This window comes from Scyliorhinus torazame, chromosome 1, assembly GCF_047496885.1.
Source record: "Scyliorhinus torazame isolate Kashiwa2021f chromosome 1, sScyTor2.1, whole genome shotgun sequence".
NCBI classification, from domain to species: Eukaryota; Metazoa; Chordata; class Chondrichthyes; order Carcharhiniformes; family Scyliorhinidae; genus Scyliorhinus; species Scyliorhinus torazame.
The window spans coordinates 126,127,244-126,155,181 of NC_092707.1; the positions used below are offsets into that span (position 1 = coordinate 126,127,244).

The window sequence follows — 27,938 nt, forward strand, 5'->3', positions numbered from 1 at the left end:
GATTCTATGAACCTAAAGGTGTGCAGGGTAGGTGGAGTGGCCACGCTAAATTGCCCCTTAATTGGGAAAAATATTTTTGGGCTCATTTTAGCTGGGCCCAACCCTATTCACATAAGCATTTTCCATCAGGGTTGCTGGAAGCATTAAGGAAGGAAATACTGGTCTGATGCTTTAGTTTCAAGTGATGTTGTTGTCACTGTTCCCTTGATTGAAATTGGCTAACTCACTTTGAACGAGAGTTTGATCTTGGGTCTGCCCTGCCTGTGGGCTTTAGCACTCATCACTCAGTGCTTTTACCTATTGAGCTATTGAGGTTGATTTCAACTGGGAATGGGCAAGGAGGGTGCATGAGGAGGAAAACCCCGGCTGGGGTTGTAGTATTTGTTCTGAATCATTTTAACTCCCAAGCATCATTTAAATAGTCCTAGTTTGAATTTGCTGTAGCCTCTTTACCCAATCCACAACCCCGGCTATGGTTTGGCTGTCAAGGGTTGCCCTGGTGCAGACTTCCCAAATGCTACATTTAACATCCACCTATGTGCCAATGGCATAATTGGGCCGCAACTTGCAGGTTTAAATCAGGTCCCATCTGCCTGCAACAGAAGCCTCAGCCAACTTCAAGGTACCCGAACGGTATTTGGCCTAGTATGTGGATGTGGCGATTTTAACCCTCCCAAACATTGTTTCCACTGGATGGGAAGTTTAAAATCAGCTTTTCTTTTCTTTTTTTTTCTCTTTCAATTGTTTTATTCTGGCACAGAAAAAAAAAAAATTTACAAGAGCATCACGGGACCTTGCACTGGGAGCACAGATGCAAAGAAGAAATACTGCCAAAAACATCCTAGTGTGCAGCAATCTACAATAGGTCTTCACGAAGTGCCGGCATAACAAAAATACAACATCTTCACTCATTTAATCCTCCGCACTAGGAGGAATTGGGCCAAACATCTAATGCTGTTTATCAAAGAACGTTTTGCTGTCTTTCAAATTAGGTTTGATGGTGTCCTGGCCTGGCTTCCACCCAGCAGGGCAAACTTCTCCATGTTTGTCAGTGAATTGAAAGGCCTGCACCAGCCTTAGCGTCTCATCCACCGATCGGCCAACTGGAAGGTCATTGATTGTAATCTGCCGCAGAATTCCTTTATCATCAATAATAGAGTCCTCTGTAAACAATTCCTTCATCTTCCTTGAGAACGTCATACTCTTTGGCAATTGAATGGTTCATGTCAGCAACCAGTGGGATTTCCATGTGACCAATGCCACCCTGTTTACGAGGAACCTTGGTCCAGGCCAAATGGCTGAAGTGAGAATCCGTGGAGGCACCGATTACTTCACAGTTGGTCTTGCGAAACTCTGCAGCTCGGTCACTGAATGCAATAATCTCCGTTGGGCAGACAAAGGTGAAATCCAGGGGTAGAAGAAAAATACAACATACTTTCCTTTGTAACTGGACAGAGTCAGGTCTTGGAATTCTCCACTTGGCATGAGTGCCTTGGCGGTGAAGTCAGGCACAGGGCGACCAATTTTAGCTCCAGGTGCCATCTTGAACAGTTACTATCTCGCAACAATTCCACGGTCTGTGCTCCTTCAGATAATGCTCTAAAATCAGCTTATTTAAGGACATCTAAATAATCAATATTACCAACCAATGCCTTTTTGTTTTTGCATTTTATTGGTATGTTTTAAGCCCATCAATGCATTTGTTGCAATAGAATAAAAGTGATTTTTAATCAGCTTAATACTTTTCATCTTTTGTAACTTATAGACAATTATTGGAAATTTCAAAAAGGAACAAGAAAAATTTGTAAAAGAAAAGAAATTGAAGAAGTCAGGTACTATATTTCAATAAATGGCCCATATTTGTGTATAAATATTATTGAAATACCATCCAATGACTCTCTATACTTGTTCTGTATTTATTGTACTTTAAAAATCAGTGAAGTGGTCCACCATCTCCTCTTACAATTTGTGCCATCTGCTCCCACTGTTGTAAACCTCATTTTCTTTTAGGAGTTCTTTAATCTGTCTCTCCCTAATTTCACATAAAGCAAACCCTCCATAGACCTCAATGGATAGCGTTGCAAGCTATGGTTTAAACCTTAGCGACAGGTACTACTTAACAAAAAGACTGTGACGGTATTGCAGTATCACAAAGAAAGAACTTGAAGAGTACTTTTTACAGAATGTACCAAAGTGCTCAACAAACAATTGATGTACTTTTAAAAGTGTGGACACGAGTGTTACGTAGGCAAACAGTGACAGCCACTTTGTGCAGTGTTGGCCAGGACAGTAAAGGATCTCTCCTGCTCTTCATTCACTTGGTACCTTCTTCAAGGACAGCACGATAACACAGTGGTTAGCATAGTTGCTTCACAGCTCCAGGGCCCCAGGTTCGATTCCCGGCTTGGGTCACTGTCTGTGCGGACGGTCTGCACGTTTTCCCCGTGTCCGCGTGGGTTTCCTCCGGGTGCTCCGGTTTCCTCCCACAGTCCAACGATGTGCAGGTTAGGTGGATTGGCTATGCTAAATTGCCCTTAGTGTACAAAAAAGGTTAGTTGAGGTTACGGGAATAGGTGGAGATGTGGGCTTGGGTAGAGTGCTCTTTCCAAGGGCTGGTGCAGACTCGATGGACCGAATGGCCTCCTTCACTGTAAATTCTATGATATCTTTACTATGATAACCTTGGAAAATTGGCCATTCTTCATTAATGGTTCGAAATTGAATTTTGTGGATTATTTCAAATGCAACTTTACTCTCTGCCAATTCTCTCTTGGATTTGTACCTGCAGATTTTCTTCACGCATTTCTAGATAGCAATCCAAGCAGGAAACTTGACCTCCCAATTTCACATATATGCTGACGACACCCAGCTCTACTTCTCTAAACTCCTCCACTGTTGCCAATCAATTAGATTCCATATTCGACATCTGGATAAGCAGAATTTTTCTCCAATGAAAAATTGGGATGACTGAAGCTACTGTTTTCGGGGCCCGCTCCTAACTTTGTTTCCTAACTACCGTGGAAACAGTCTCAGATTAAGCAAGTCTGTTCACAACCTTGGTGTCACATCTGATCCCAAGATGAGCTTCCGGCCTCCTATTTGTGGCATCACTATCGCCTGTTTCCATCTCCATAAAATGGCTCAATTTTGCCCCATCATCCACCGCTGAAACCCTCACACATGCCTTTGTTACCTCTAGGCTCGACTATTTCAATGTACGCTTTGCTGTTCTCGCAATTCTACCCTCAGTAGGCTTTAGGTGATCCAAAATTTAACTTGCAGCAAATCCCATTCCTTATCATCCCTGTGCTTAATGATCTACATTGGCTCTTGGCAAAGCGACAATTATCACCCATGTTTTCATGGCCTCACCCTTCCTTACCTGTGCAATCTCCCCCAGACCCATGACCCTCCAAGATATCTACCCTGCTGTAGTTCTGGCCTCCAATGCATTCTGAATTTCAGTAGCTCCGCCATTATTGGTTGCGCCTTCAGTTGCCTGGACACCAAGTTCTGGAATTACCTCCTTACACCTCTGCTTCTCTGCCTCACTTTCCTTATTTAAGATACCCCATAAATCCAACCTTTTTGACCAAGCTTTTGGTCATCTGACCTGATATCTTGGGCGAAATTCTCCGTTATCGGCGGAAAGTCCGCCGATCGGCGCAAAAAACGGCGCAAATCCCACTTGCGTCACGTCATAAAAATGGGCCGATAGTCTCCGGCCCGAAATGGGCTAGCAGCGACGTGACAGGATCCGCGCCTGCGCAGTGGTTCACGCCGTGCAGCGTCATACGCGCTGCACGGCGTGACGGCTCATAAGGCCGCGCAGCTCCCCCCCACCCGACCGCAACACCCGACCGCAACACCCGACTGGATGGCTGGCCGTCGCTCAGCCCCGAGGTTCGAGTCACGCGATGTGGAGGCGCTCCTGGACGCGGTGGAGCAGAGGAGGGACGCCCTGTATCCCGGGCACGGCTGCAGAGTTGCCCCACGCCACAGCCGGCGTCTGTGGAGGGAAGTGGCAGAGGCCGTCACCGCTGTGGCCCTAACAACACGGACAGGCACCCAGTGCCACAAGAAGGTGAACGACCTCGTCAGAGCAGGCAGGGTGAGCCTCCCCCATATCCCCCCCTCCCCATATCCCCCATATCCCCCCTCCCCCATATCCCCCATATCTCCCCCTCCCCATATCCCCCCTCCCCCATATCCCCCCTCCCCCATACCCCCCTCCCCCATATCCCCCCCTCCCCCATATCCCCCCTCCCCCATATCCCCCCTCCCTCATATCCCCCCTCCCCCATATCCCCCCTCCCCCATATCCCCCCTCCCCCATATCCCCCCTCCGCCATATCCCCCCTCCCCATACCCCCCCTCCCCCATATCCCCCCTCCCCCATATCCCCCCTCCCCATATCCCCCCTCCCCCATATCCCCCCTCCCCATATCCCCCCTCCCCCATATCCCCCCCTCCCCATATCCCCCCCTCCCCCATATCCCCCTCCCCCATACCCCCCCTCCCCCATATCCCCAAGTGAATCCAGCCCTAACCTTAACCTCTGCAATGCACGCGCAACCGATGGCGTGCATTCATATACCTGCCTGACACTGTTGCCTTTTACCCCTGCCACCACCCCCCCCCCCCCCCCCAGGAGAAGCGCGCACACAACAATAGGGAGCATGTGAGGACTGGAGGGCCCGCTGATGAGAGGCCACTGACCGTACACGAGGAAAGGGCCCTGGAACTGGCTGGCGGACCTGAGGACCGGGAGGTTGCTGATGCAGAGGTCGGGGCCCCACGAGCAAGTGAGCCACCAACAGCCCGTCCCCATATCCCCCCTCCCCTATATTCCCCTCCCCCGTATCACCTGATCACTGCCTGATGTCTAACCATGCATGCTTCATTGTGTATCGCAGGACCAAACTTCCAGGCACCCATCCCCGCAGATGCACACCGCCCGCAGGATGCCCCTCGGAGACCACAGGAGACGGAGAGACCCGGACCCTCCAGCATGCGACGCCCGCAGGATGCCCCTCGCACACCACGGGAGACGGAGAGACCCGGACCCTCCAGCATGCGACGCCCGCAGGATGCCCCTCGGAGACCACGGGAGACGGAGAGACCCGGACCCTCCAGCATGCGACGCCCGCAGGATGCCCCTTGCACACCACGGGAGACGGAGAGACCTGGAGCAACAGGGAGACGACACCCCCGTCACGTGCGGGAGCGACCACCCAGCGATGAGGGGGGCAGCCACAGGCCCCCGTCACATCCGAGCCAGGACACCACTACCCAGGACACCACTATCCAGGACACCCCTACCCGGGACACCCCTACCCAGGACACCCCTACCCGGGACACCACTACCCAGGACACCCCTACCCGGGACAGCACTCCCCGGGACAGCACTACCCAGGACACCCCTACCCGGGAAGACGAAATACCGGACAGTGACTCAGAGTGGATGGGTGGAGACGAACCCCCACCCCAAAGTGCCATGGACTCAGAGTGGGACGAAGAGCACGACACAACGCCACTGCTGTCACCAACACCCTCCACCATCGCAGAAACACTCACCACGGTTGGGCACTTTAGTGATGAGGCGTCTGGTACACTCACTGGTGCGCACAACACAGCCGTCCCGGTACAGCAGGTGGAGGTAGGAGCAGCAGAGGGACCGGGCGGTCGGAGGGCAGCCCAGGCCAAGCGAACATCTGCCGCCCAGATGGATCCCGGGTTCCTGCAGTTACCACACCCACACATAGATCCGATGCAACCACCGACACGGAGACGAGCGAATAGGGTGACGGGTGGCTTGCGGCGGCTGCGGTCGCAGGTGGAGGAGTCCACCCGCGTCCAGGAGCTGGGAGTGGTCCCGGTCATGCGTGCCACCCAGGCTGACACCGCACGGGTGGCGTCCGCGGTGGAGGCAATGGGTGCGACGGTGTCAGACATGGGGAACGGTTTGCGAGGCCTGGGGCCTTCCGTGCAGGCGGTGTCTGTGGCCCAGGAAATGGCTGCCCTCTCACAGGAGGCCATGAGCCAGTGCCAGCGCCAGATGGCAGAGGCGCTCAACGCCATAGCCCAGTCTCAGCAGGCCATGGCCCAGTCTCAGCAGGCCATAGCCCAGTCTCAGCAGGCCATAGCCCAGTCTCAGCAGGCCATAGCCCAGTCTCTGCAGGCCATGGCCCAGTCTCTGCAGGCCATGGCCCACTCTCTGCAGGCCATGGCCCAGTCTCAGCAGGCCATCGCTGAGGGCATCGGCGCCAGTGGCCATGTGCGAGCCGGCGTCGCACTGTCACAGACAGGGTTCGACAACCCCCTGGGCTCCATGGCTGCAAACCTGCAGACCCCTGTCGATACCAGCACGGGCCTCCCGGACTGGCAGCGCCAGATGTCGGGGGCGCGTCGGATGGCCAGTCCGTTCGCATCCCCCACCCATGTAGAGGCCTGGGGGCCATCGGGCACCCCGAGGGAGGAGGAGGTGGTGTGGTCCGTCCCGGCTCCCTCTGTAGGGGAGGTCCCGGTACACCGCGACACCTCGGACTCCCCCCCCCCCCCCCCCCCCCCCTTCCGTCCCAGGTGCATCGGGTGGGCAACGGGCAGGACAGGCTGGCAGCTCGCCATCCCATTCGCCCGGGCCGCAGCCTGGCCCATCTAGGCCAGGACGCCCCAGGAAACGGCCGCCAAAGGGATCCAGTGTCAGAGGGCAGGAATCACAGGAGTCCACCTCCAGTTCTGCTGTACCGTCTGGGGAAACCACGTAGACGTAGTCAAAGGGCCCGTAAGGCCAAACAATTAGACACTGAGTAAGTTGGCACGGGTGCAGGGCACAGATGAGTTTTAGGGGCTAGGGCACGTGCATGAACTCCTTTGGTTATTAAAGTCAATGTTACACCTACCGAAGCTGCCTTTGTGCTCTGTCCAAAGTGTGCGGGCGTGTCATGTACGTTGAGCGCAAGTGTGTGTGTGACGGGTGGTCTTACCTCAGCCCCAGGTGAGTCTGCCCCCTTCCCCCTGGGCCGCCATCAACATCCCCCGGGCAGAGGACGGGACCGTGCGCTGCAGTGTCACAGCCGCATGCAGGGATGGTCCGGGTGGATGGTGGTACTGTGGCCATGGGTCAGACATAGTCCAACGATGTAGAGCCAGGAGCTCATCGGAGGCGGGTTGTCATCATCCTCCATGGCCTGCGATAGACACGCGTCCACCCGCAACTGGGTGAGCCCGGCCCGTTGTGCCGCCGGTGGATCGGCAATTGGGGGGGTGGTGGTGTGCATGCGGGTGGGATGTGTGGGGTTGGGGAGGGGGGTGAGGGTGCTGGGTGGGTGGATGGGTGGGGGGTGTGGGTGGTCGGCTGTTGTCATGGTGTGCGGTCTGTGGCCATACTACCCGATTCCCACACCCATCTAGTCAGTGAAGCGGGCGTCTATCAGTCTGTCCCGTGCCCGCTGGGCCAGCCGGTAACGGTGGACAGCCACCCGCCTGTGTCTACCCCGTCTGCCCTGACCATTGCCCCCATCCCCCTCATCTGGGGAGGACTGGGCCTCTTCCTGCTGCTCCTCCACTCCGCCCTCCTCTGCCTGCGGCACATCGCCCCTCTGCTGGGCTATGTTGTGCAGGACGCAGCACACCACAATGATGCGGCCGACCCTATCTGACCGATACTGGAGGGCGCTCCCAGAGAGGCCCAGGCACCTGAAACGCATCTTCAGCACGCCAAAGCACCTCTCGATCACTCCCCTTGTCGCTACATGGGCATCATTGTAGCGGTTCTCCGCCTCATTGCGTGGCCTCCGTATAGGCGTCATCAGCCACGATCGCAATGGGTAGCCCCTGTCGCCCAGCAACCAGCCCCTCAGCCGGGGATGGCGCCCCTCGTACATGCCGGGGATGGATGACCGCGACAACACGAATGAGTCGTGTACACTGCCTGGGTGACGGGCGCAGACGTGCAGGATCATCATGCGGTGGTCGCAGACCACCTGTACGTCCATTGAATAGGTCCCCTTCCTATTAGTGAACACGGCCCTGTTCTCTGCAGGTGGCCGCACGGCGACGTGCATCCCATCGATCGCGCCCTGGACCATGGGGAACCCGGCAACGGCAGAGAAGCCCACGGCCCGGGCATCTTGGCTGGCCCGGTCCACGGGGAAGCGGATGTAGCGGTGCGCCATGGCATAAAGGGCATCTGTCACTGCCCGGATGCACCGATGCACCGATGTCTGCGATATGCCGGACAGGTCCCCACTCGGTGCCTGGAATGACCCCGTTGCATAAAAGTTCAGGGCCACCGTAACCTTGACGGACACGGGGAGAGGGTGTCCCCCGCCAGTGCCACGCGGTGACAGGTGTGCCAGCAGGTGGCAGATGTGTGCCACGGTTTCCCGGCTCATCCGGAGTCTCCTCCTGCATTCCCGGTCCGTGAGGTCCTGGTATGACTGCCGGGGCCGGTACACACGGGGCGCCCTCGGGTGCCTCCGTTGCCGTGGGGCCGCGACGTCCTCCTCCCCCTCCTCGTCCTGTCGGTCAGGTGTCCCTCCAGCCTGGGCGGCTGCCGCCTGCCCCTCTGCGGCAGCCTGCGCCGCCTCTCTGGCACGCTCCTCCTCCTCCTCCTCCTCCTCATCCAGGGCAACATAGACATGAGCGGCTGCCACCACGGCGGCCAACATCGCTGGATGGTCTGAAAACATGACGGCCTGGTGGGGGGGAGGGGAACGACGACATGTCATCATTGCCCATATCCCCTCCTCCCCCCAGCCAGGTGGCATGGACCGCATGGGTCCAACTGTTGGAGGCTGGCACCTGGCCAGGTGGACCAACTCATTTGCCCTCCCATCACCCACCCTGGCACGGACCCCCAACCCCCAACCTCCACCCCGGCACGGACCCCCCCCCCCCCCCAACCTCCACCCCGGCACGGACCTCCTCCCCAACCTCCACCCCAGCACGGACCCCCCCCAACCCCCAACCTCCACCCCAGCACGGACCCCCCCCCCCAACCTCCACCCCGCACGGACCCCCTCCCCAACCCCCAACCTCCACCCCAGCACGGATCCCCTCCCCAACCTCCACCCCAGCACGGACCCCCCCCCCAATCTCCACCCCAGCACGGACCCCCCTCCCCCAACCTCCACCCCGGCACGGACCCCCTCCCCAACCCCCAACCTCCACCCCAGCACGGACCCCCCCCCAACCTCCACCCCAGCACAGACCCCCTCCCCAACCTCCACCCCAGCACGGACCCCCTCCCCAACCTCCACCCCAGCACGGACCCCCCCCCAACCTCCACCCCGGCACGGACCCCCTCCCCAACCCCCAACCTCCACCCCAGCACGGACCCCCTCCCCAACCTCCACCCCAGCACGGACCCCCCCCAACCCCCAACCTCCACCCCAGCACGGACCCCCCCCCCCCCAACCTCCACCCCGGCACGGACCCCCTCCCCAACCCCCAACCTCCACCCCAGCACGGACCCCCCCCCCCAACCTCCACCCCAGCACGGACCCCCTCCCCAACCCCCAACCTCCACCCCAGCACGGACCCCCCCCCCCCAACCTCCACCCCGGCACGGACCCCCTCCCCAACCCCCAACCTCCACCCCAGCACGGACCCCCCCCCCCCCAACCTCCACCCCGGCACGGACCCCCTCCCCAACCCCCAACCTCCACCCCAGCACGGACCCCCTCCCCAACCTCCACCCCAGCACGGATCCCCCCCCCAACCCCCAACCTCCACCCCAGCACGGACCCCCCCCCCAACCCCCAACCTCCACCCCAGCACGGACCCCCCCCCCCAACCTCCACCCCGGCACGGACCCCCTCCCCAACCCCCAACCTCCACCCCAGCACGGACCCCCCCCCCCCCAACCTCCACCCCAGCACGGACCCCCTCCCCAACCTCCACCCCAGCACGGACCCCCTCCCCAACCCCCAACCTCCACCCCAGCACAGACCCCCCAACCCCCAACCTCCACCCCAGCACGGACCCCCCCCCAACCTCCACCCCGGCACGGACCCCCTCCCCAACCCCCAACCTCCACCCCAGCACGGACCCCCTCCCCAACCTCCACCCCAGCACGGACCCCCCCCAACCCCCAACCTCCACCCCAGCACGGACCCCCCCCCCCCCCAACCTCCACCCCGGCACGGACCCCCTCCCCAACCCCCAACCTCCACCCCAGCACGGACCCCCCCCCCCAACCTCCACCCCAGCACGGACCCCCTCCCCAACCCCCAACCTCCACCCCAGCACGGACCCCCCCCCCCAACCTCCACCCCGGCACGGACCCCCTCCCCAACCCCCAACCTCCACCCCAGCACGGACCCCCCCCCCCAACCTCCACCCCGGCACGGACCCCCTCCCCAACCCCCAACCTCCACCCCAGCACGGACCCCCTCCCTAACCTCCACCCCAGCACGGATCCCCCCCCCAACCCCCAACCTCCACCCCAGCACGGACCCCCCCCCCAACCCCCAACCTCCACCCCAGCACGGACCCCCCCCCCAACCTCCACCCCGGCACGGACCCCCTCCCCAACCCCCAACCTCCACCCCAGCACGGACCCCCCCCCCCCCCAACCTCCACCCCAGCACAGACCCCCTCCCCAACCTCCACCCCAGCACGGACCCCCTCCCCAACCCCCAACCTCCACCCCAGCACAGACCCCCCAACCCCCAACCTCCACCCCGGCACGGACCCCCCCCCCCACCAACCTCCACCCCAGCACGGACCCCCTCCCGGCACTCCCCCGGAGCCCAGCCTACTCTAACCACCACCCCCCCCCCCCCCCCCGCCGCACACACACACACACAAGCCGAGACACACCTCTCCTCACGCAATCAGTCTGCGGCCACACCATTTCCTGCCCAGAGCCAACCCCCCAGGCCGTCACTCACCTCCACGCTGGTCGGCGTGAACCTGGAGCACCGGGTCACGCCGATGAAAAGGAGGTTTGATTCACGTCGACGTGAACGGTCATCACGTCGACGGGACTTCGGCCCATCCGGAAGGGAGAATATCGGCAGGCCGAAAATCGGCTGCCTTGCGCAGACCCGTGACATTCTCCGCGGCAGCGGCGCCATTAACGCCCCGCCGACTTTTCTCCCTTCGGAGACTTCGGCGGGGGCGGGATTCACGGCGGCCAACGGCCATTCTCCGACCCGGCGGGGGGTCGGAGAATGACGCCCCTTGTGTGGCTTAGTATAATGTTTTGTTTTACAATGCTGTGAAGCCAGATGTTCCCACTGTAAAGATTCTGCGATTGCATTAAAGGGGCTATTTAAATCAAGTTGTTGCTGTTGAACTCCTTGCTCAATGTTGCATTGATTGAGCCATCGAAGAGGAGGAAGTTGTGAGAAGCTTATGAAAGATGTTCCTTGTTTTACATTTTTAAAAATAAATTTTTAGAATACCCAATTCTTTTTTTTCCAATTAATGGGCAATTTAGCGTGGCCAGTCAACCTATCCTGTATATCTTTTTGGGTTGTGTGAGTGAGACTCACAAAGAACACGGGGAGAATGTGCAAACTCCATATGGACAGTGACTCAGGGTCCTCGGCACCATGAGGCAGCAGTGCTAACCACTTTGTTTTTACATTCCTTTAAAAGTGGGCCATAAATTAAATGTGAAATGATTATCTTTTGATGTGATAAAATGTATTTGCATAGTGCAAAATTAATTTGGTTCAATTGCCAGTCATTTTAATCAGGGCCTTGTGCTTTTTTATTAAATAAGATTTTCACATTTTCTCCTTTTCTGAATGTGGTGATTGTTACTGGATTAAGATTTATGTCTGAATGTCTGAGTGGTGATCGGCCATTTGACCACATGGAGCTCGTAGATTACCCCAATTCTGTTCTCATTGACACAGGTGTTCATTCTGACCTGGGAGAGGTTCACAAGTTGGCAGTTGGGAGTAGGATTCCTGGTTCCTATTCTGCTGTAGTAAAGAAAGCCAAGACTAATTGTAGCTACTCAACTTGCAATCCTTGCTGCAAAACACTTCCTCAGTATAGTATAGGAATGTCCAAACTACAATTCAGATTCAACTCCAATTCAGCCCTTAAACCCCAATGCTACTTAGGTGTGAATGGTAGCACCTTTGCCTCTGTGTTTGAGGGTCATAGGTTCAAGCCTCAGAGCGGAGGTTTGAACAGCTCATTTATCTCATTGTTTGTGGAACCATACTGTACACAAATCAGCTGCTACATTTCCCTGTATTGGAGTTGTGACTACACTTCAGAAACTTACACCATTGGCTGTGAAATTCTTTGAGACGTCATGAACGGACTATGTAAATATAGCCCTTTGTTCATTTCTTTTTGCTGGATTGTCTTTTTGAATTGTATGCAGCTTAAGGCAATTAAAAGGTTGATTCTAGCAGTGCTGCCTCAGTTAAATTCTAAATCAGATCACCAAGATACTTAATACAAAGATGAGAGTTAAACACCATTCTCCTAGCATATCTCATTTAGCGGTTGAAAAAAGCAAGAAAAAAAGGGCAGCACCATGGCGCAGTGAGTAACATTGCAGCCTCACTGCACCGAGGTCCCAGGTTCGATCCCGGCTCTGGGTCACTGTCCGTGTGGAGTTTGAACATTCTCCCCGTGTTTGCGTGGGTTTCGACCCCACAGCCCAGAGATATGCAGGGTAGTGGATTGGCCACACTAAATTGCCCCTTTTTTGTAAAAATGAATTGGATACTCTAAATTTATTTAAAAAAAATAAAAGCAAGGAAACTGCTTCTTAATTGCCATATTGGTTTTATTTCCAGATTCAGCACTTCCACCATGGGCCGGCCATAATGATGAGGAGACTGTAAGGCACCAAATTCTCTCTCTCTCTGAAGTAAGTTGCGTCCTAAGGTCACTTTGATCTCTTTCCCCCAAGTTGACTTGTTATGAGATGGTGATGTAGAGGCCACTGGACTATTTGTCATGAAGTTCAGGCTCGGGGACACATGTTCAAATCCCACCATGGCAGCTGGTGGAATTTAATATTCAATTAATAAAATCTGGAAATGAAAGCTAGTCCCTGACTATTCATGACCATGACAACTGCCATCAATTGTTGTTAAAACCTATCTGTGGGAAGGAAATCTGCTGTCCTTCCCTGGTCTGGCCTGGATATGTCTCCAGAACCACTGCAATGTGATTGACTCTTAGCTGCCCTCTGAAATGGCCGAGCAAGCCAGTCGGTTCAAGGGCAATCAGGGTTGGGCAATAAATGCTTGGCCACCCACTGACACACGGTAAGGAATACATTTTTAAAAATGCATTTAAAGAGTTGAATCCTCATTGTAAGCACTACAGCACCTTCAAGAGCAGAAGGAGCCAAAAGGCTGACACACCGAGGAATAGGACAGGAAACCCTGCAAACAGCAAAATTCCATTTGGCCCTCTGCCTCCTTTTTGTTGCTCTCAATGTTTCCGCACCCTCAGCTTATCCCTCTATTTCCAAAAGGTATCTTGACCCCACATATACTATCTGCTTCAGGCTTTTATACTGATATTTCTTTCCATATGTCTGTTAACCATCAAATGAAACCAGTTTACCCTAATTCACAATTCCAAAATTCTAAGCACAGTGTGTGAATAGTTTTATTTCTAAAAAAAAGTCCTCATCATTTAAATGTTTGTTGTTGTCCCAAACTTCCCTATTTGAAGGGCTATAATATTTTTTGCTGAATGTGAGGCTGAGTACTGCACAGTGCTCAAGAGAGATGTTGATATAGTGGTACTATTTAGCCAGAGGCTCAAGCTAATGCTCTGGGGGCAGGGGTTCATATTGCAGCTGCTGGGATTTACATTCAATTAATAAATTTGGAATTGAAAACTAGTCTCAGTAATGGTGACCATGAAACTATCATCGATTGTTTTAGAAACCCACCTGGCTCGCTAACGTTCTTCGGTGGAGGAAATCTGCCCTCCATACCGGATCTGGCCCTACATGTGACTCCAGACACACAGTAATTTTGATGACTCTTAACTGCCCTCTGCAATGGCCTAGAAAACCACTCAGTTCAAGGGCAGTTAGATACGACTGGTCTTGCCAGCGACATCCACATCCTATGAAAGAATAGAGAATGGTGCACTGCAAATGATCATGCAACCAGTGCTTTATACAGTTGCAATATCACCTTGTGACTTGTGCTCAGGTTTGAGCACAACCCTTACCTGCTCAACCACCTTAAGAAACACAATCCTAGACAATGTAGAGTAGCTCCTTATTCCGAGTGACCAGCATCCTTCAGAAGACCTCTCCAACAAAACAATCAATCTAAGGCATATACCACTGCAGTGCAACTACTACAGTTTTGTCAGTATTAATGCATGCTCCTGGAAATGGTGTCTAAGCAAAATGTATAACACAATCATTGTATAAATCAGTATTCTGGAGAAATAAACACATAACTGTCTCACCTTCAGTGTAGTTAATTTTTCTGGCTGCAGCACTGATATTAGTTTAGGTTTTCCTGTTTTAATGCCATTAAGTAGCACTTTCACTTTGGTTGGCACTGTGTTACTGCTGGCATCACAATTAGAAAGCCTGGGCTATTGTTTATGTTTTTAAAAATGTATCGTTTCCGCTCATTTGATCTTGAACTTTCAGCATGTTCTTGCATGCTGAGTTGCAAAAAAAAAAGCTAATGACATTTTTGAAGTTTGTGCAATTGTTTTGTCTTTAGCAGACCAGAGAGATTAGACATTGTGTTGCTTCAGATTCACTCAGGCCTTAAACATAGAACATTACACTCTCATTCTAAAGGTAGCATTCAGTGTTTTTGCCTTTGACATAGTGAATATATTTAATAGTTGACCAGATGTTCAGTTGGGCTACTCTATATAATAACTTTAAAATAACTTTATCACCAAAGTCAATTTTCATTCAACTAACTTCAGTGGAAAACTGGAAGAGATGTGAAGAATATATGGGTAAATAAAGCTATACACTATTAAACTTTACACTTGTAGGTTATGTAGTTTGTGTGGATACGCAATGTGCATTTCTGGGGTGGGAGAAAGGCTATAATCTTTTTGTATTTCAACGGTAATATTCCAGTATTATCCAGTCACTTGGATTCTAAGCATTTCTATGTGGCGAGGAGCTAAGTATTGAATTTAATCAAATAAAATCCAGACCTGTAAGAATCTGTTTTTCTAGGAACGACGAAACTTTATTCGGGATCCTCCTGCTGGTGTACAGTTTAATTTTGATTTTGACGCTATAGCACCTGTTGCCATTGTGATGCTTCAAGAAGATGAGCTGCTGAGCAAAATGCGTTTTGAACTAGTGCCAAAACTGTAAGTCCAACACAAAAATCAGTATTTTCTTTCCATTTACGCAGAAACATCTTTCCCAATGAATATTTGTACAGATAGGTCACTTTAGGTTGTAAATTATCTTGGTACAAGGCTGGATGATCTGCCATCAGATAAATATTTAAAAATTTAAAGTAAGTAATTTTATGCTCCATTTGTTTTTACCTTGGAGAAAGGAGTTCACTTTTTCCCAGCAGCAATGATAGTAAATTGTACTGATTTACATCAATGAAATCTTGTAGCCTTAAACATTGCAAATGCTAGCAACACAATAATACATTGTTTTATAAATGCAAACAACAGGGCCGGCATGTGGCGCAGTGGTTAGCACTGGGACTGTGCTGCTGAGGCCCCGGGTTAGAAACCCAGCCCTGGGTCACTGTCCGTGTGGAGTTTGCACATTCTCCCCATTCTGCGTGGGTTTCACCCCTACAACCCAAAGATGTGCTGGTTAGGTGGATTGGCCATGCTAAATTGCCCCTTAATTGGAAAAGAAAAATAATTGGCTACTCTAAATTTATACTAAAATAAATAAATGCAAACAACTACAGATGCTGGAATCTGAAACAAGAACCGAGATGCTGGAAAAATTCATCTGCTCTAGCAGCATCTGTAAGGGGAGAAACAGAGTTAACCTTTCGAGTCCTTTGATTCTTTTCAGAACCGAAGAGGGGGAAAATGCATTAGAGCAGTGTTTTTCTAACTTTTTTTCTGGGGACCCATTTTTACCAACTGGCCAACCTTCGGGACCCAACCTGGCCAACCTTCGCGACCCACGCCGGCTGACCTTCGCGACCCCCGCCGGCTGACCTTCGCGACCCACGCCGGCCGATCTTCGCGACCCATGCCGGCCGACCTTTGCGGCCCACACCGGCCGACCTTTGCGTCCCACCGTTTTCTCTTACCTTGTTTGTTGCTGACAAAAATTGAGAAAATGGTTTCGGGTCCCTTTGGCCCCAATGCTCCCTTTGGCCCCCCGAACTTGAAAAAGAAAGGCTTTTAAAAAAAAATATGGCCGCATTGCGCATGCAACACTGATCATCAGTGCACATGCGCATAGCTTTGTGCATGCGCACCGATGATCGGGCACGCATGCGCAGTGCGGCCAAAATTTTTTCATATGTTTGTGGCCATTTTGAAGGCCGCTCGCAGCCGGCATTATTAAAAGCCGTCTACTGCGGCTGTTGCGCACAGATTTGCGCGATCGGGAGCGCCACAACAGCCGGCTCCGTGACCCTCCCGACACCCACCCGCGGGTCGCGCCCCCATGTTTGACAATGCTTGAGTTAGAGCTGTAGAAACTGCAACAAAAAGTAGCAACTTTAAGAACAAAAGGCAGATGGTCTGGTGTGGGAGGGGTGGGGTTCGCATTGAGGCAGTACATGTGTGGGATATGTTTTAAAAAAGAGTTTAAGATGGAAAAGAAAGGTCATAATCTCAAGTTGACAAACTCAAAGTTGAATCCATTAGTACATTGTTTTTTTATTGTGTTGCATACAATGTGTCTCCTGACTTACTACGTACAATACCATAGGTATTATTAGTTCATATATCAATGCAGAAAAGACTATAAAAGAAATATTTAAAGCATTAATGATTTGCATGTATATAGCACCTTTTTAAAAAAAATGTTTATTCAAATTTTTCCAACAAATTTTTTAACAAACAAACCCACCCCCATAACAAAAAGAAGAAAAAACACAAACACCACAATCAAAAATAATAAACTTCTTATACATTGGGTTTCTCCCGCATATATTAACCCCCCCATATGACATTCAAAAGCACCCTTGGAGACCCCCCCCCCCCCCCCCCCGAAAGAGACACCTCCCTATATAGCACCTTTTGATAACCTCAGGACAGTTTCCAAAATGCTTTACAGCCAATGAAGTCTTTAAAGAAAATGGAGAGGTTTGCTTGAGAGGAGAGGAGCTGTAATACTTTAATTTAGAGCCTCGGTAGCTGATGTACCTTCAACTGTCCAGGCACCAACTTCTGAAATTTCTTCCTCACTACCTCGCTCTCCAATTTAAGATGTTCCATAAAGCATACTTTTTTTTTAATAAATATTTTATTGAAAATTTTTGGTCAACCAACACAGTACATTGTGCATCCTTTACACAACATTATAACAATACAGATAATAATGACCTTTTTTATATAAACAAAAAACAACAAATAAATAAATATTAAATAACAAAAATGAAAACTAGCCCTAATTGGCAACTGCCTTGTCACAGGCTATACCCCCACCCCCCATCCCACCCACCCCCCCCAAGTCCTGGGCTGCTGCTGCTGCCTTCTTTTTTCCCCCATCTATCTTTCCGCAAGATATTCGACGAACGGTTGCCACCGCCTGGTGAACCCTTGAGCCGACCCCCTTAGGACGAACTTAATCCGCTCTAGCTTTATGAACCCCGCCATATCATTTATCCAGGTCTCCACCCCCGGGGGCTTGGCTTCTTTCCACATTAGCAATATCCTGCGCCGGGCTACTAGGGACGCAAAGGCCAAAACATCGGCCTCTCTCGCCTCCTGCACTCCCGGCTCTTGTGCAATCCCAAATATAGCCAACCCCCAGCTTGGTTCGACCCGGACTCCTACTACTTTTGAAAGCGCCTTTGTCACCCCCACCCAAAACCCCTGTAGTGCCGGGCATGACCAAAACATATGGGTATGATTCGCTGGGCTTCTCGAGCACCTCGCACACCTATCCTCCACCCCAAAAAATTTACTGAGCCGTGTTCCAGTCATATGTGCCCTGTGTAATACCTTAAACTGAATCAGGCTTAGCCTGGCACACGAGGACGACGAGTTTACCCTGTTTAGGGCATCTGCCCACAGCCCCTCCTCGATCTCCTCCCCTAGCTCGTCTTCCCATTTCCCTTTTAGTTCGTCCACCATAGTCTCCCCTTCGTCCCTCATTTCCCTATATATATCCGACACCTTACCATCCCCCACCCATTTCTTTGAGATGACTCTGTCCTGCACCTCTTGTGTCGGAAGCTGCGGGAATTCCCTCACCTGTTGCCTCGCAAAAGCCCTCAATTGCATGTACCTGAATGCATTCCCTTGGGGCAACCCATATTTCTCGGTCAGCGCTCCCAGACTTGCGAACTTCCCGTCCACAAATAGATCTTTCAGTTGCGTTATTCCTGCTCTTTGCCACATTCCATATCCCCCATCCATTCCCCCCGGGGCAAACCTATGGTTGTTTCTTATCGGGGACCCCCCCCAATGCTCCGGTCTTTCCCCTATGTCGTCTCCACTGTCCCCAAATCTTCAGTGTAGCTACCACCACCGGGCTCGTGGTGTAGTTCCTCGGTGAGAACGGCAATGGGGCTGTCACCATAGCCTGCAGGCTGGTCCCCCTACAGGACGCCCTCTCTAATCTCTTCCACGCCGCTCCCTCCTCCTCTCCCATCCACTTACTCACCATTGAAATATTAGCGGCCCAATAATACTCACTTAGGCTCGGTAATGCCAGCCCCCCCCTATCCCTACTACGCTGTAAGAATCCCTTCCTCACTCTCGGAGTCTTCCCGGCCCAAACAAAACCCATGATGCTCTTTTCTATCCTTTTAAAAATAAAAAAGCCTTCGTGATCACCACCGGGCGGCACTGAAACACAAAGAGGAATCTCGGGAGGACCACCATCTTAACCGCCTGCACCCTCCCTGCCATTGACAGTGCTACCATATCCCATCTCTTGAAATCTTCCTCCATCTGTTCCACCAACCGCGTTAAATTTAGCCTGTGCAATGTGCCCCAATTCTTAGCTATCTGGATCCCCAGGTAACGAAAGTCTCTTGTTACCTTCCTCAACGGTAGGTCTTCTATTTCTCTACTCTGCTCCCCTGGATGCACCACAAACAGCTCACTCTTCCCCATGTTCAATTTATACCCTGAAAAATCCCCAAACTCCCCAAGTATCCGCATTATTTCTGGCATCCCCTCCGCCGGATCCGCCACATATAGTAGCAGATCATCCGCATATAAAGATACCCGGTGTTCTTCTCCTCCCCTAAGTATTCCCCTCCATCTCTTGGAACCTCTCAGCGCTATCGCCAGGGGCTCAATCGCCAGTGCAAACAGTAATGGGGACAGAGGACATCCCTGCCTTGTCCCTCTATGGAGCCGAAAATATGCCGATCCCCGTCCATTCGTGACCACACTCGCCACTGGGGCCCTATACAACAGCTGCACCCATCTAACATACCCCTCTCCAAAACCAAATCTCCTCAACACCTCCCACAGATAATCCCATTCCACTCTATCAAATGCTTTCTCGGCATCCATCGCCACTACTATCTCCGTTTCACCCTCTGGTGGGGCCATCATCATTACCCCTAACAGCCTCCGTATATTCGTGTTCAGCTGTCTCCCCTTCACAAACCCAGTTTGGTCCTCGTGAACCACCCCCGGGACACATTCCTCTATTCTCATTGCCATTACCTTGGCCAGGACCTTGGCATCCACATTTAGGAGGGAAATTGGTCTGTAGGACCCGCATTGTAGCGGATCCTTTTCCTTCTTTAAGAGAAGCGATATCGTTGCTTCAGACATAGTCGGGGGCAGTTGTCCCCTTTCCTTTGCCTCGTTAAAGGTCCTCGTCAGTTCCGGGGCGAGCAAGTCCAAATACTTTCTGTAAAATTCAACTGGGAATCCGTCCGGTCCCGGGGCCTTTCCCGTCTGCATGTTCCTAATTCCTTTCACCACTTCTTCTACCGTAATCTGTGCTCCCAGTCCCACCCTTTCCTGCTCTTCCACCTTGGGAATTTCCAGCCGATCCAAAAAATCCATCATTCTCTCCCTCCCATCCGGGGGTTGAGCTTCATACAATTTTTTATAAAATGTCTTGAACACTTCATTCACTCTCTCCGCCCCCCGCTCCATCTCTCCTTCCTCATCCCTCACTCCCCCTATTTCCCTCGCTGCTCCCCTTTTCCTCAATTGGTGTGCCAGCAATCTGCTCGCCTTCTCCCCATATTCATACTGTACACCCTGCGCCTTCCTCCATTGTGCCTCTGCAGTGCCTGTAGTCAGCAAGTCAAATTCCACATGCAGCCTTTGCCTTTCCCTGTACAGTCCCTCCTCCGGTGCTTCCGCATATTGTCTGTCCACCCTCAAAAGTTCTTGCAGCAACCGCTCCCGTTCCTTACTCTCCTGCTTCCCTTTATGTGCCCTTATTGATATCAGCTCCCCCCTAACCACCGCCTTCAACGCCTCCCAGACCACTCCCACCTGAACCTCCCCATTGTCATTGAGTTCCAAGTACTTTTCAATACATCCCCTCACCCTTAGGCACACCCCCTCATCCGCCATTAGTCCCATGTCCATTCTCCAGGGTGGGCGCCCTCCTGTTTCCTCCCCTATCTCCAAGTCTACCCAGTGTGGGGCATGATCCGAAATGGCTATAGCCGTATATTCCGTTCCCCTCACCTTCGGGATCAATGCCCTACCCAACACAAAAAAGTCTATGCGCGAATAGACTTTATGGACATAGGAGAAAAACGAGAACTCCTCACTCCTAGGTCTACTGAATCTCCACGGGTCCACACCTCCCATCTGCTCCATAAAATCCTTAAGCACCTTGGCTGCTGCCGGCCTCCTACCAGTCCTGGACTTCGACCTATCCAGCCTTGGTTCCAACACCGTGTTAAAGTCTCCCCCCATTATCAGCTTTCCCGTCTCTAGGTCCGGGATGCGTCCTAGCATTCGCCTCATAAAGTTGGCATCATCCCAGTTCGGGACATACACGTTTACCAAAACCACCATCTCTCCCTGTAATTTGCCACTCACCATCACGTATCTGCCCCCGTTATCCACCACTATAGTCTTTGCCTCGAACATTACCCGCTTCCCCACTAATATAGCCACCCCCCTGTTTTTCGCATCCAGCCCCGAATGGAACACCTGCCCCACCCATCCTTTACGCAGCCTAACCTGGTCTATCAGTTTCAGGTGCGTTTCCTGTAACATAACCACATCTGCTTTAAGTTTCTTAAGGTGTGCGAGTACTCGTGCCCTCTTTATCGGCCCGTTGAGCCCTCTCACGTTCCACGTGATCAGCCGAGTTGGGGGGCTTCCCACCCCCCCCCCCCTTGCCGGTTAGCCATCATCTTTTTCCAGCTTCTCACCCAGTTCCCACGCAGCTGTATCACCCCCAGGCGGTGCCCCCCCCGCCCATCCTCTCCCGTACCCACTCCCCCCTTTCCCCAGCAGCAGCAACCCAGTAATTCCCCCCTCCCACCCCCCCCGCTAGACCCCCCGCTCGCGTAATTACTCCCCCCATGTTGCTCCCAGAAGTCAGCAAACTCTGGCTGACCTCGGCTTCCCCCCGTGACCACGGCTCGCACCGTGCGACGCCCCCTCCTTCCTGCTTCTCTATTCCCGCCATAATTATCATAGCGCGGGAACCAAGCCCGCGCCTCTCCCTCGGCCCCGCCTCCCATGGCCAACGCCCCATCTCCTCTCCCTCCCCACCTCCCCCCATCACCACCTGTGGGAGAAAGAAAAGTTACCATACCGCAGGATTAGAACATAAAACCCCTCTTCGCCCCCCCCATTCGCCCCACCACTTTGTCCAAACGTTCTTTTTCATACTCCACTCATTCCAGTTTTTCTTCTACAATAAAAGTCCACGCTTCATCCGCCGTCTCAAAGTAGTGGTGCCTCCCTTGATATGTGACCCACAGTCTTGCCGGTTGCAGCATTCCAAATTTTATCTTCCTTTTGTGAAGTACCGCCTTGGCCCGATTAAAGCTCGCCCTCCTTCTCGCCACCTCCGCACTCCAGTCTTGATAAACGCGGATCACCGCGTTCTCCCATTTACTGCACCGAGTTTTCTTCGCCCATCTAAGGACCATTTCTCTATCCTTAAAACGGAGGAATCTCACCACTATGGCTCTGGGAGTTTCTCCTGCTCTCGATCCTCGCACCATAACTCGGTACGCTCCCTCCACCTCCAACGGACCCGTCGGGGCCTCCGCTCCCATTAACGAATGCAGCATCGTGCTCACATATGCCCCGACGTCCGCCCCCTCCACACCTTCAGGAAGGCCAAGAATCCTCAGGTTGTTCCTCCTTGCGTTGTTTTCCAGTGCCTCCAACCTCTCCACACATCGTTTCTGGTGTGCCTCCTGTATCTCCGACTTCACCACCAGGCCCTGTATATCGTTCTCATTCTCGGCTGCTTTCGCCTTCACGACCCGAAGCTCCTGCTCCTGGGTCTTTTGTTCCTCCTTTAGCCCTTCGATCGCCTGTAGTATCGGGGCCAACAACTCTTTCTTCATTTCCTTTTTTATCTCCTCCACGCAGCATTTCAAGAACTCTTGTTGTTCAGGGCCCCATATGAAACTGCCACCTTCCGACGCCATCTTGGTTTTTGCTTGCCTTCCTTGCCGTTGTTCCAAAGGATCCGCTGCAATCCGGCCACTTTCCTCTCCTTTTTCCATCCGTGTCCAGGGGGAACACCCTCCTGGTTTACCGCACGGTGTTTTTAGCCGTTTAAATTGCCGTTGGGGCTCCTATCAAGAGCCCAAAAGTCCGTTTCACAGGGAGCTGCCGAAACGTGCGACTCAGCTGGTCATCGCCGCACCCGGAAGTCATAAAGCATACTTTTTGACCAAGCTTTTGGTCATCTGTTCAAACGTCTTTCAATGTGGCTGGGTGTCAAATTCTCTTTGATAATGCTCCTATGCATTGAGACATTTTACAATATAAAAGGTGCTATATAAATGCAAGTTGTTGCTGTCCATTCAATTTGTTGCTTTTGTACAATTGTATATACAAAATCATTGCAGACTGACCAATTAATCTGTTTTATCAGGGTGACAAGGTGGATTAATTTGATAGTTTAACCAACAATTACTTTTATCAAGTATATAGTTTTAGCAAAAATAAAGATTAATGAATCACCAACGTAATCTTACATTACATAATTTTATCTTTGGCCTGTGCCCTTGCTGTTGATTCTATCTCTGCACTCCACCTCCCCCTAGCCACTGCCTCGTGGCCTTCCCCATCCTATCTCTGTAACCTTATCAACTCTGCAATTCCCTTGTGAAATTTTACCCCACCTCTCCTTCACTGTTCGTAATGTGCTCTCAGCCACTTATGCTCCATGTTGTGATGTTTCCTCCTTAAGCTGTTCCCCCATTCTTTTAGACCCTCCTGAAAGCCCTCCTCTTACAGCAAAAGAAAATAAATACTCTATTTAAGGCTTATTGAGTCCCATATTTGTTGTCCAACTTTATTGATCTCTATTATATTGTTGAGGAGGTTGGCTGTCGATGTTTCCAGTGAGTGGTGATAGAAATATTTTTGCACAGTAGCAGATAATCGCGCAGCAAACATGCCTGTGTAAATCCACGTGTCAATTTTTCCATTGATTCATGAGTTCATTGCAGTGCAGATGATTATATCACATACTGAATGGTTCCTAAGTTATAGTTTGTAAAATGTCATTTGATGTGCTTTTGTATCTGCATGTCGAATAGTCAAGCAACAATAACTACTTGCATGGTGGGTAGCACGGTAGCATTGAGGTTAGCACTGTTGCTTCACAGCTCCAGGATCCCAGGTTTGATTCCCGACTTGGGTCACTGTCTGTGTGAAGTCTGCACGTTCTCCCCCTGTCTACGTGGGTTTCCTCCGGGTTCCTCCCACAAGCCCCGAAAGACGTGCTGTTAGGTAATTTGACCATTCTGAATTTTCCCTCCATGTACCCGAACAGGTGCCGGAATGTGGTAACGAGTGGCTTTTCACAGTAACTTCATTGCGGTGTTAATGTAAGCCTACTTGTGACAATAAAGATTATTATTATTTATATGGCATCTTTCATGCAGTAAACATGTCATAATGAGTCCAGGTCAGGTCTCATTTTGCAGACTATATTATATACCTGTGTGTCAGAGATAAATTGAATGCCCTGCTTTGAAAAGAATAAGAAGTGTAATTGGTAAAAAGAGTTGCAACTATTGAACAATGCAGTGTGTTAACATCTTTTACGTCATCAATCCTAAACCGCTATCCATCACAAAGGAGATGTTTTATAACTGCAGCACTTCACAGACTTGTTACCAAGCAAAAGGAGGCCATTTAGCCCATCGTGTCTGCATCGTCACTCCGAACAAGCATTGTGGCTTAGTGCCATTCCCCTGCCTTTTTCCCCGTGCCCCTGCATTTTGGTTTCCCCGTACCTATTCATCCACAGTATAAATCAAATATTCATGAATTTTGGCAAAAGGTTTTTCTAAAGACAGATTGGCTTCTCATAATTCCAAATTCCCACAGCCTGTTCTGTCATGTTGACATCCATGAGACAGCAACATTCAAAGGTGCTTTGATTGGTTAGTAAGCGCACTGGCCTTATGGACTAGGATGATTTTAGGTTAGTTGTGCTGTGTGAGCTGATCTTTGTTAGACTGGCATAACAATGGCCTCCATTATAATTACCACATTGCTTGACTAGGGATGGAGTGGGTGGGGGAGAGTGGGGTGGGGTGGGGGGGGTGGGGGATGTCAGCCTAAGTTACTATTGATAATGGAGCAAGCATTTGAGTCATAATTAAGCCCTTCATTCATAAAATACCTAAGCACAGAAGTAGGTCATTTTGGCACATCCAGTCCATGTTTGTGCTCCACACTTCCTCCCCTTCTTAGTTAGCATAAGGAAAATCAGAATGTTCCATGTTTTGTGTGACACACTTACTGGTTGTGGAGCTTGGTATTGTCTTGTGATGTACATTTGAAGCTTCTAAAATTTCACTAACGTCCTGAAAGATGTGCTTGTTAGGTGAATTGGACATTTCTGAATTCCCTTAATGTACCCAAACAGGTGCTGGAGTGTGGAGATTAGGGGATTTTCACAGTAACTTCATTGCAGTGTTAATGTAAGCCTACTTGTGACACTAATAAAGATTATTATAATACCCATATCTATGCTTGAAGTATGTCTTGTACAAACTTTATACCTTTCTTTGCAGTGTAAAAGAAGATCAGTTCTGGAGAAACTATTTCTACCGAGTATCTCTCATTAAACAGTCGGCACAACTCTCGTCACTAGCTGTTCGGCAGGCTGAAAACTCCAAAGAGGAATTGGAGCATCATCTGAGAAAAAGCATCACAGTTACAGGTGATCACTTTTATTCTGTTTTTCAGTCAGAATAACAAAAGGTGTCACTCTATGCTCCATTTTAATTTTGCTTGTGCATTTTCTATTTCTCCAGAGCAATAGCACTCTGATTTTGAACAGGAAACAAATTGGCTAATTGAAACTCCCTTTTTTTTAAATAAATTTAGAGTACCCAATTATTATTTTTTCAATTGAGGGGCAATTTAGGTGCCCAATTCCACACAGACCCGGGGCTGGGATCGAATCCAGGTCCTCAACACCGTGATACAGCAGTGCTAACCACTGCGCCAACATGCCACCCATTGCAAATTCCAACTTCTAAAATATTTTCGCTTTGTGAGTTGATACAGTTCTAAAAATATGTCTGCTTGTTTTATACTAGATTCAACTCTGTCAAAGACATCCCCAGTCCCAATGAAAAAACAAAATGAATCTGCAGAAGTAAGTTTTTATTGTGTTTTTTTATTGTTTGCTTTACAAAAATTCATCATAGATGTTTATCATAGAATTTACAGTGCAGAAGGAGGCCATTCGGCCCATCGAGTTTGCACCGGCTCTTGGAAAGAGCACCCTACCCAAGGTCAACACCTCCACCCTATCCCCATAACCCCACCCATTAAGGGCAATTTTGGACACTGAGGGCAATTTATCATGGCCAATCCACCTAACCTGCACATCTTTGTGGGACTGTGGGAGGAAACCGGAGCACCCAGAGGAAATCCACGCACACACGGGGAGGATGTGCAGACTCCGCACAGACAGTGACCCAAGCCGGAATCGAACCTGGGACCCTGGAGCTGTGAAGCAATTGTGCTATCCACAATGCTACCGTGCTGCCCAAATTTGAATGGAGTATTCATTGGATTATCAAGCATAACAAATCTCTGATAACTGAGTAAATGCATCATGTATTGAACACTGAGCTGTAGATTTGATTCTGTGTTTATGCTGGTTTGACAAAGCTTAGCTGCAACTTTAGTGACAATAACAGAAAATACTGGGCAATCGCAGCAGGTCTGACAGCATCTGTGGAGAGAGAAGGGAGCTAACGTTTTGAGTCTGGATAATTATTTGTCAAGGCTGGAGAGAACTGGAAATAGGGGGTCATATTTATACGGTTGTGGGGGAGTTAATGACAATGTTATAGTTAGCTTCAGTATTTGCTTTTTTCAGTCATCATAGGATCCCAGCTAAGATTAAAATTGGGCCCAGTTATGATGATCAATTTAGTCCACCTGCTGCACCTGGGCTCTCTCATCAGAATTTCAGTATTTCATCCCTTGTGAGTACATTGTACTGCTAACTAGAAGCATTAGTTCTCATTTTGAGAGGTAGAAATCCAGAGGAAAACCGAAAGATTCAAGTAAAATTTAATGCAGTGATACCTTGTTTTGTTTGGATTTCTCAATCCACATTCTGTTTGTAAATGTGAATAAAATCAAAACCGGGTGCAAAATTATTGGGAACAAATTGCTGTCAAGGTTACAACATAAATAATCGCTGAACTGAAATTATTTTTTTCATGAGGCACTACTGGTAAAGTACAGTAGTACTTTATTCAGACAAGTGTGATCATTAAGGAATATTTTCCGTTCCACCATGTTAGAAATACAGAATAGAATCAATTATCTTAGCATTCTCAGGATTAAAAGTATGCTGCTAAAGTGTCTCGAGTACCAAAACATATTTCTATATTTTACTCCTCCAGTACCTGTTTTCTTTTGCCCAGATCCATGGGATTGCCTTTGCATGCTTCTACTACCATTTATGTGACCAACCAGAGCACCTGCAGCAGTGCAAGCATAGTTCACCGTTGCCCTACCTCAGTTCTTCCACCAGTGAAGCTTTGGTACGATGATCACCTTCACACTTCGCATATCACTCATTTTCTTTATCGCCCTTTCCATACTCCTGTCCCCAAAGTCCAACTTGTCCAAAACACAGTCACATGTATCCTGTGCCACACTTAATCCTTCCTGTTCACCCATCCTCATTGGCCTACAATATGTAAATATTAAATCCCTCCCTGATCTCGTGGCCACTCCACCTGTCCTTGACAGTCTCATAACCCATTTTGTCAATCTAATTTTTAGTCACCTTTCCTACTCTTTCATTCCCTAGCTGTGCTAGTTTCCCTGAAACATTAACTCTATTTTCCTCTCCACAGATGCTACCTGACCTACTGAATTGTTTAAAAAAAATAATGGGATGTGGGTGTTACTGCCCTCACCAGCATTTATTGTCTATACATAGAATTCATCGAATTCATAGAACATACAGTGCAGAAGGAGGCCATTCGGCCCATTGAGTCTGCAACCACCCACTTCAGCCCTCACTTCCACCCTATCCCCGTAACCCAATAACCCTTCCTAACCTTTTTGGACACTAAGGGCAATTTATCATGGCCAATCCACCTAACCTGCACATCTTTGGACTGTGAGAGGAAACCAGAGCACCCGGAGGAAACCCACGCAGA

The 27,938-nt window shown here is 50.7% G+C and overlaps 1 protein-coding gene and 1 pseudogene across 4 annotated transcripts in view; one reads left to right on the top strand and one right to left on the bottom strand.

Annotated features, from left to right (window-relative positions):
• The window catches only part of LOC140411866 (synapse-associated protein 1-like), a 56,301-nt gene that overhangs the window by 15,392 nt on the left and 12,971 nt on the right, over positions 1 to 27,938 (top strand). For all 4 annotated transcript variants that reach the window (XR_011941092.1, XM_072500777.1, XM_072500779.1 and 1 more), the window contains exons 3-7: positions 1,766 to 1,832; positions 12,777 to 12,850; positions 15,167 to 15,306; positions 25,314 to 25,462; positions 25,845 to 25,903. Coding sequence is in view for 3 of the 4 variants with exons in the window: in XM_072500777.1 (XP_072356878.1) it covers positions 1,766 to 1,832; positions 12,777 to 12,850; positions 15,167 to 15,306; positions 25,314 to 25,462; positions 25,845 to 25,903 (489 nt within the window). In the remaining variant the exon portion in view is untranslated. The remainder of the gene's footprint in view (positions 1 to 1,765; positions 1,833 to 12,776; positions 12,851 to 15,166; positions 15,307 to 25,313; positions 25,463 to 25,844; positions 25,904 to 27,938) is intronic.
• Positions 725 to 1,632, bottom strand: LOC140411907 (peroxiredoxin-1 pseudogene; annotated as a pseudogene).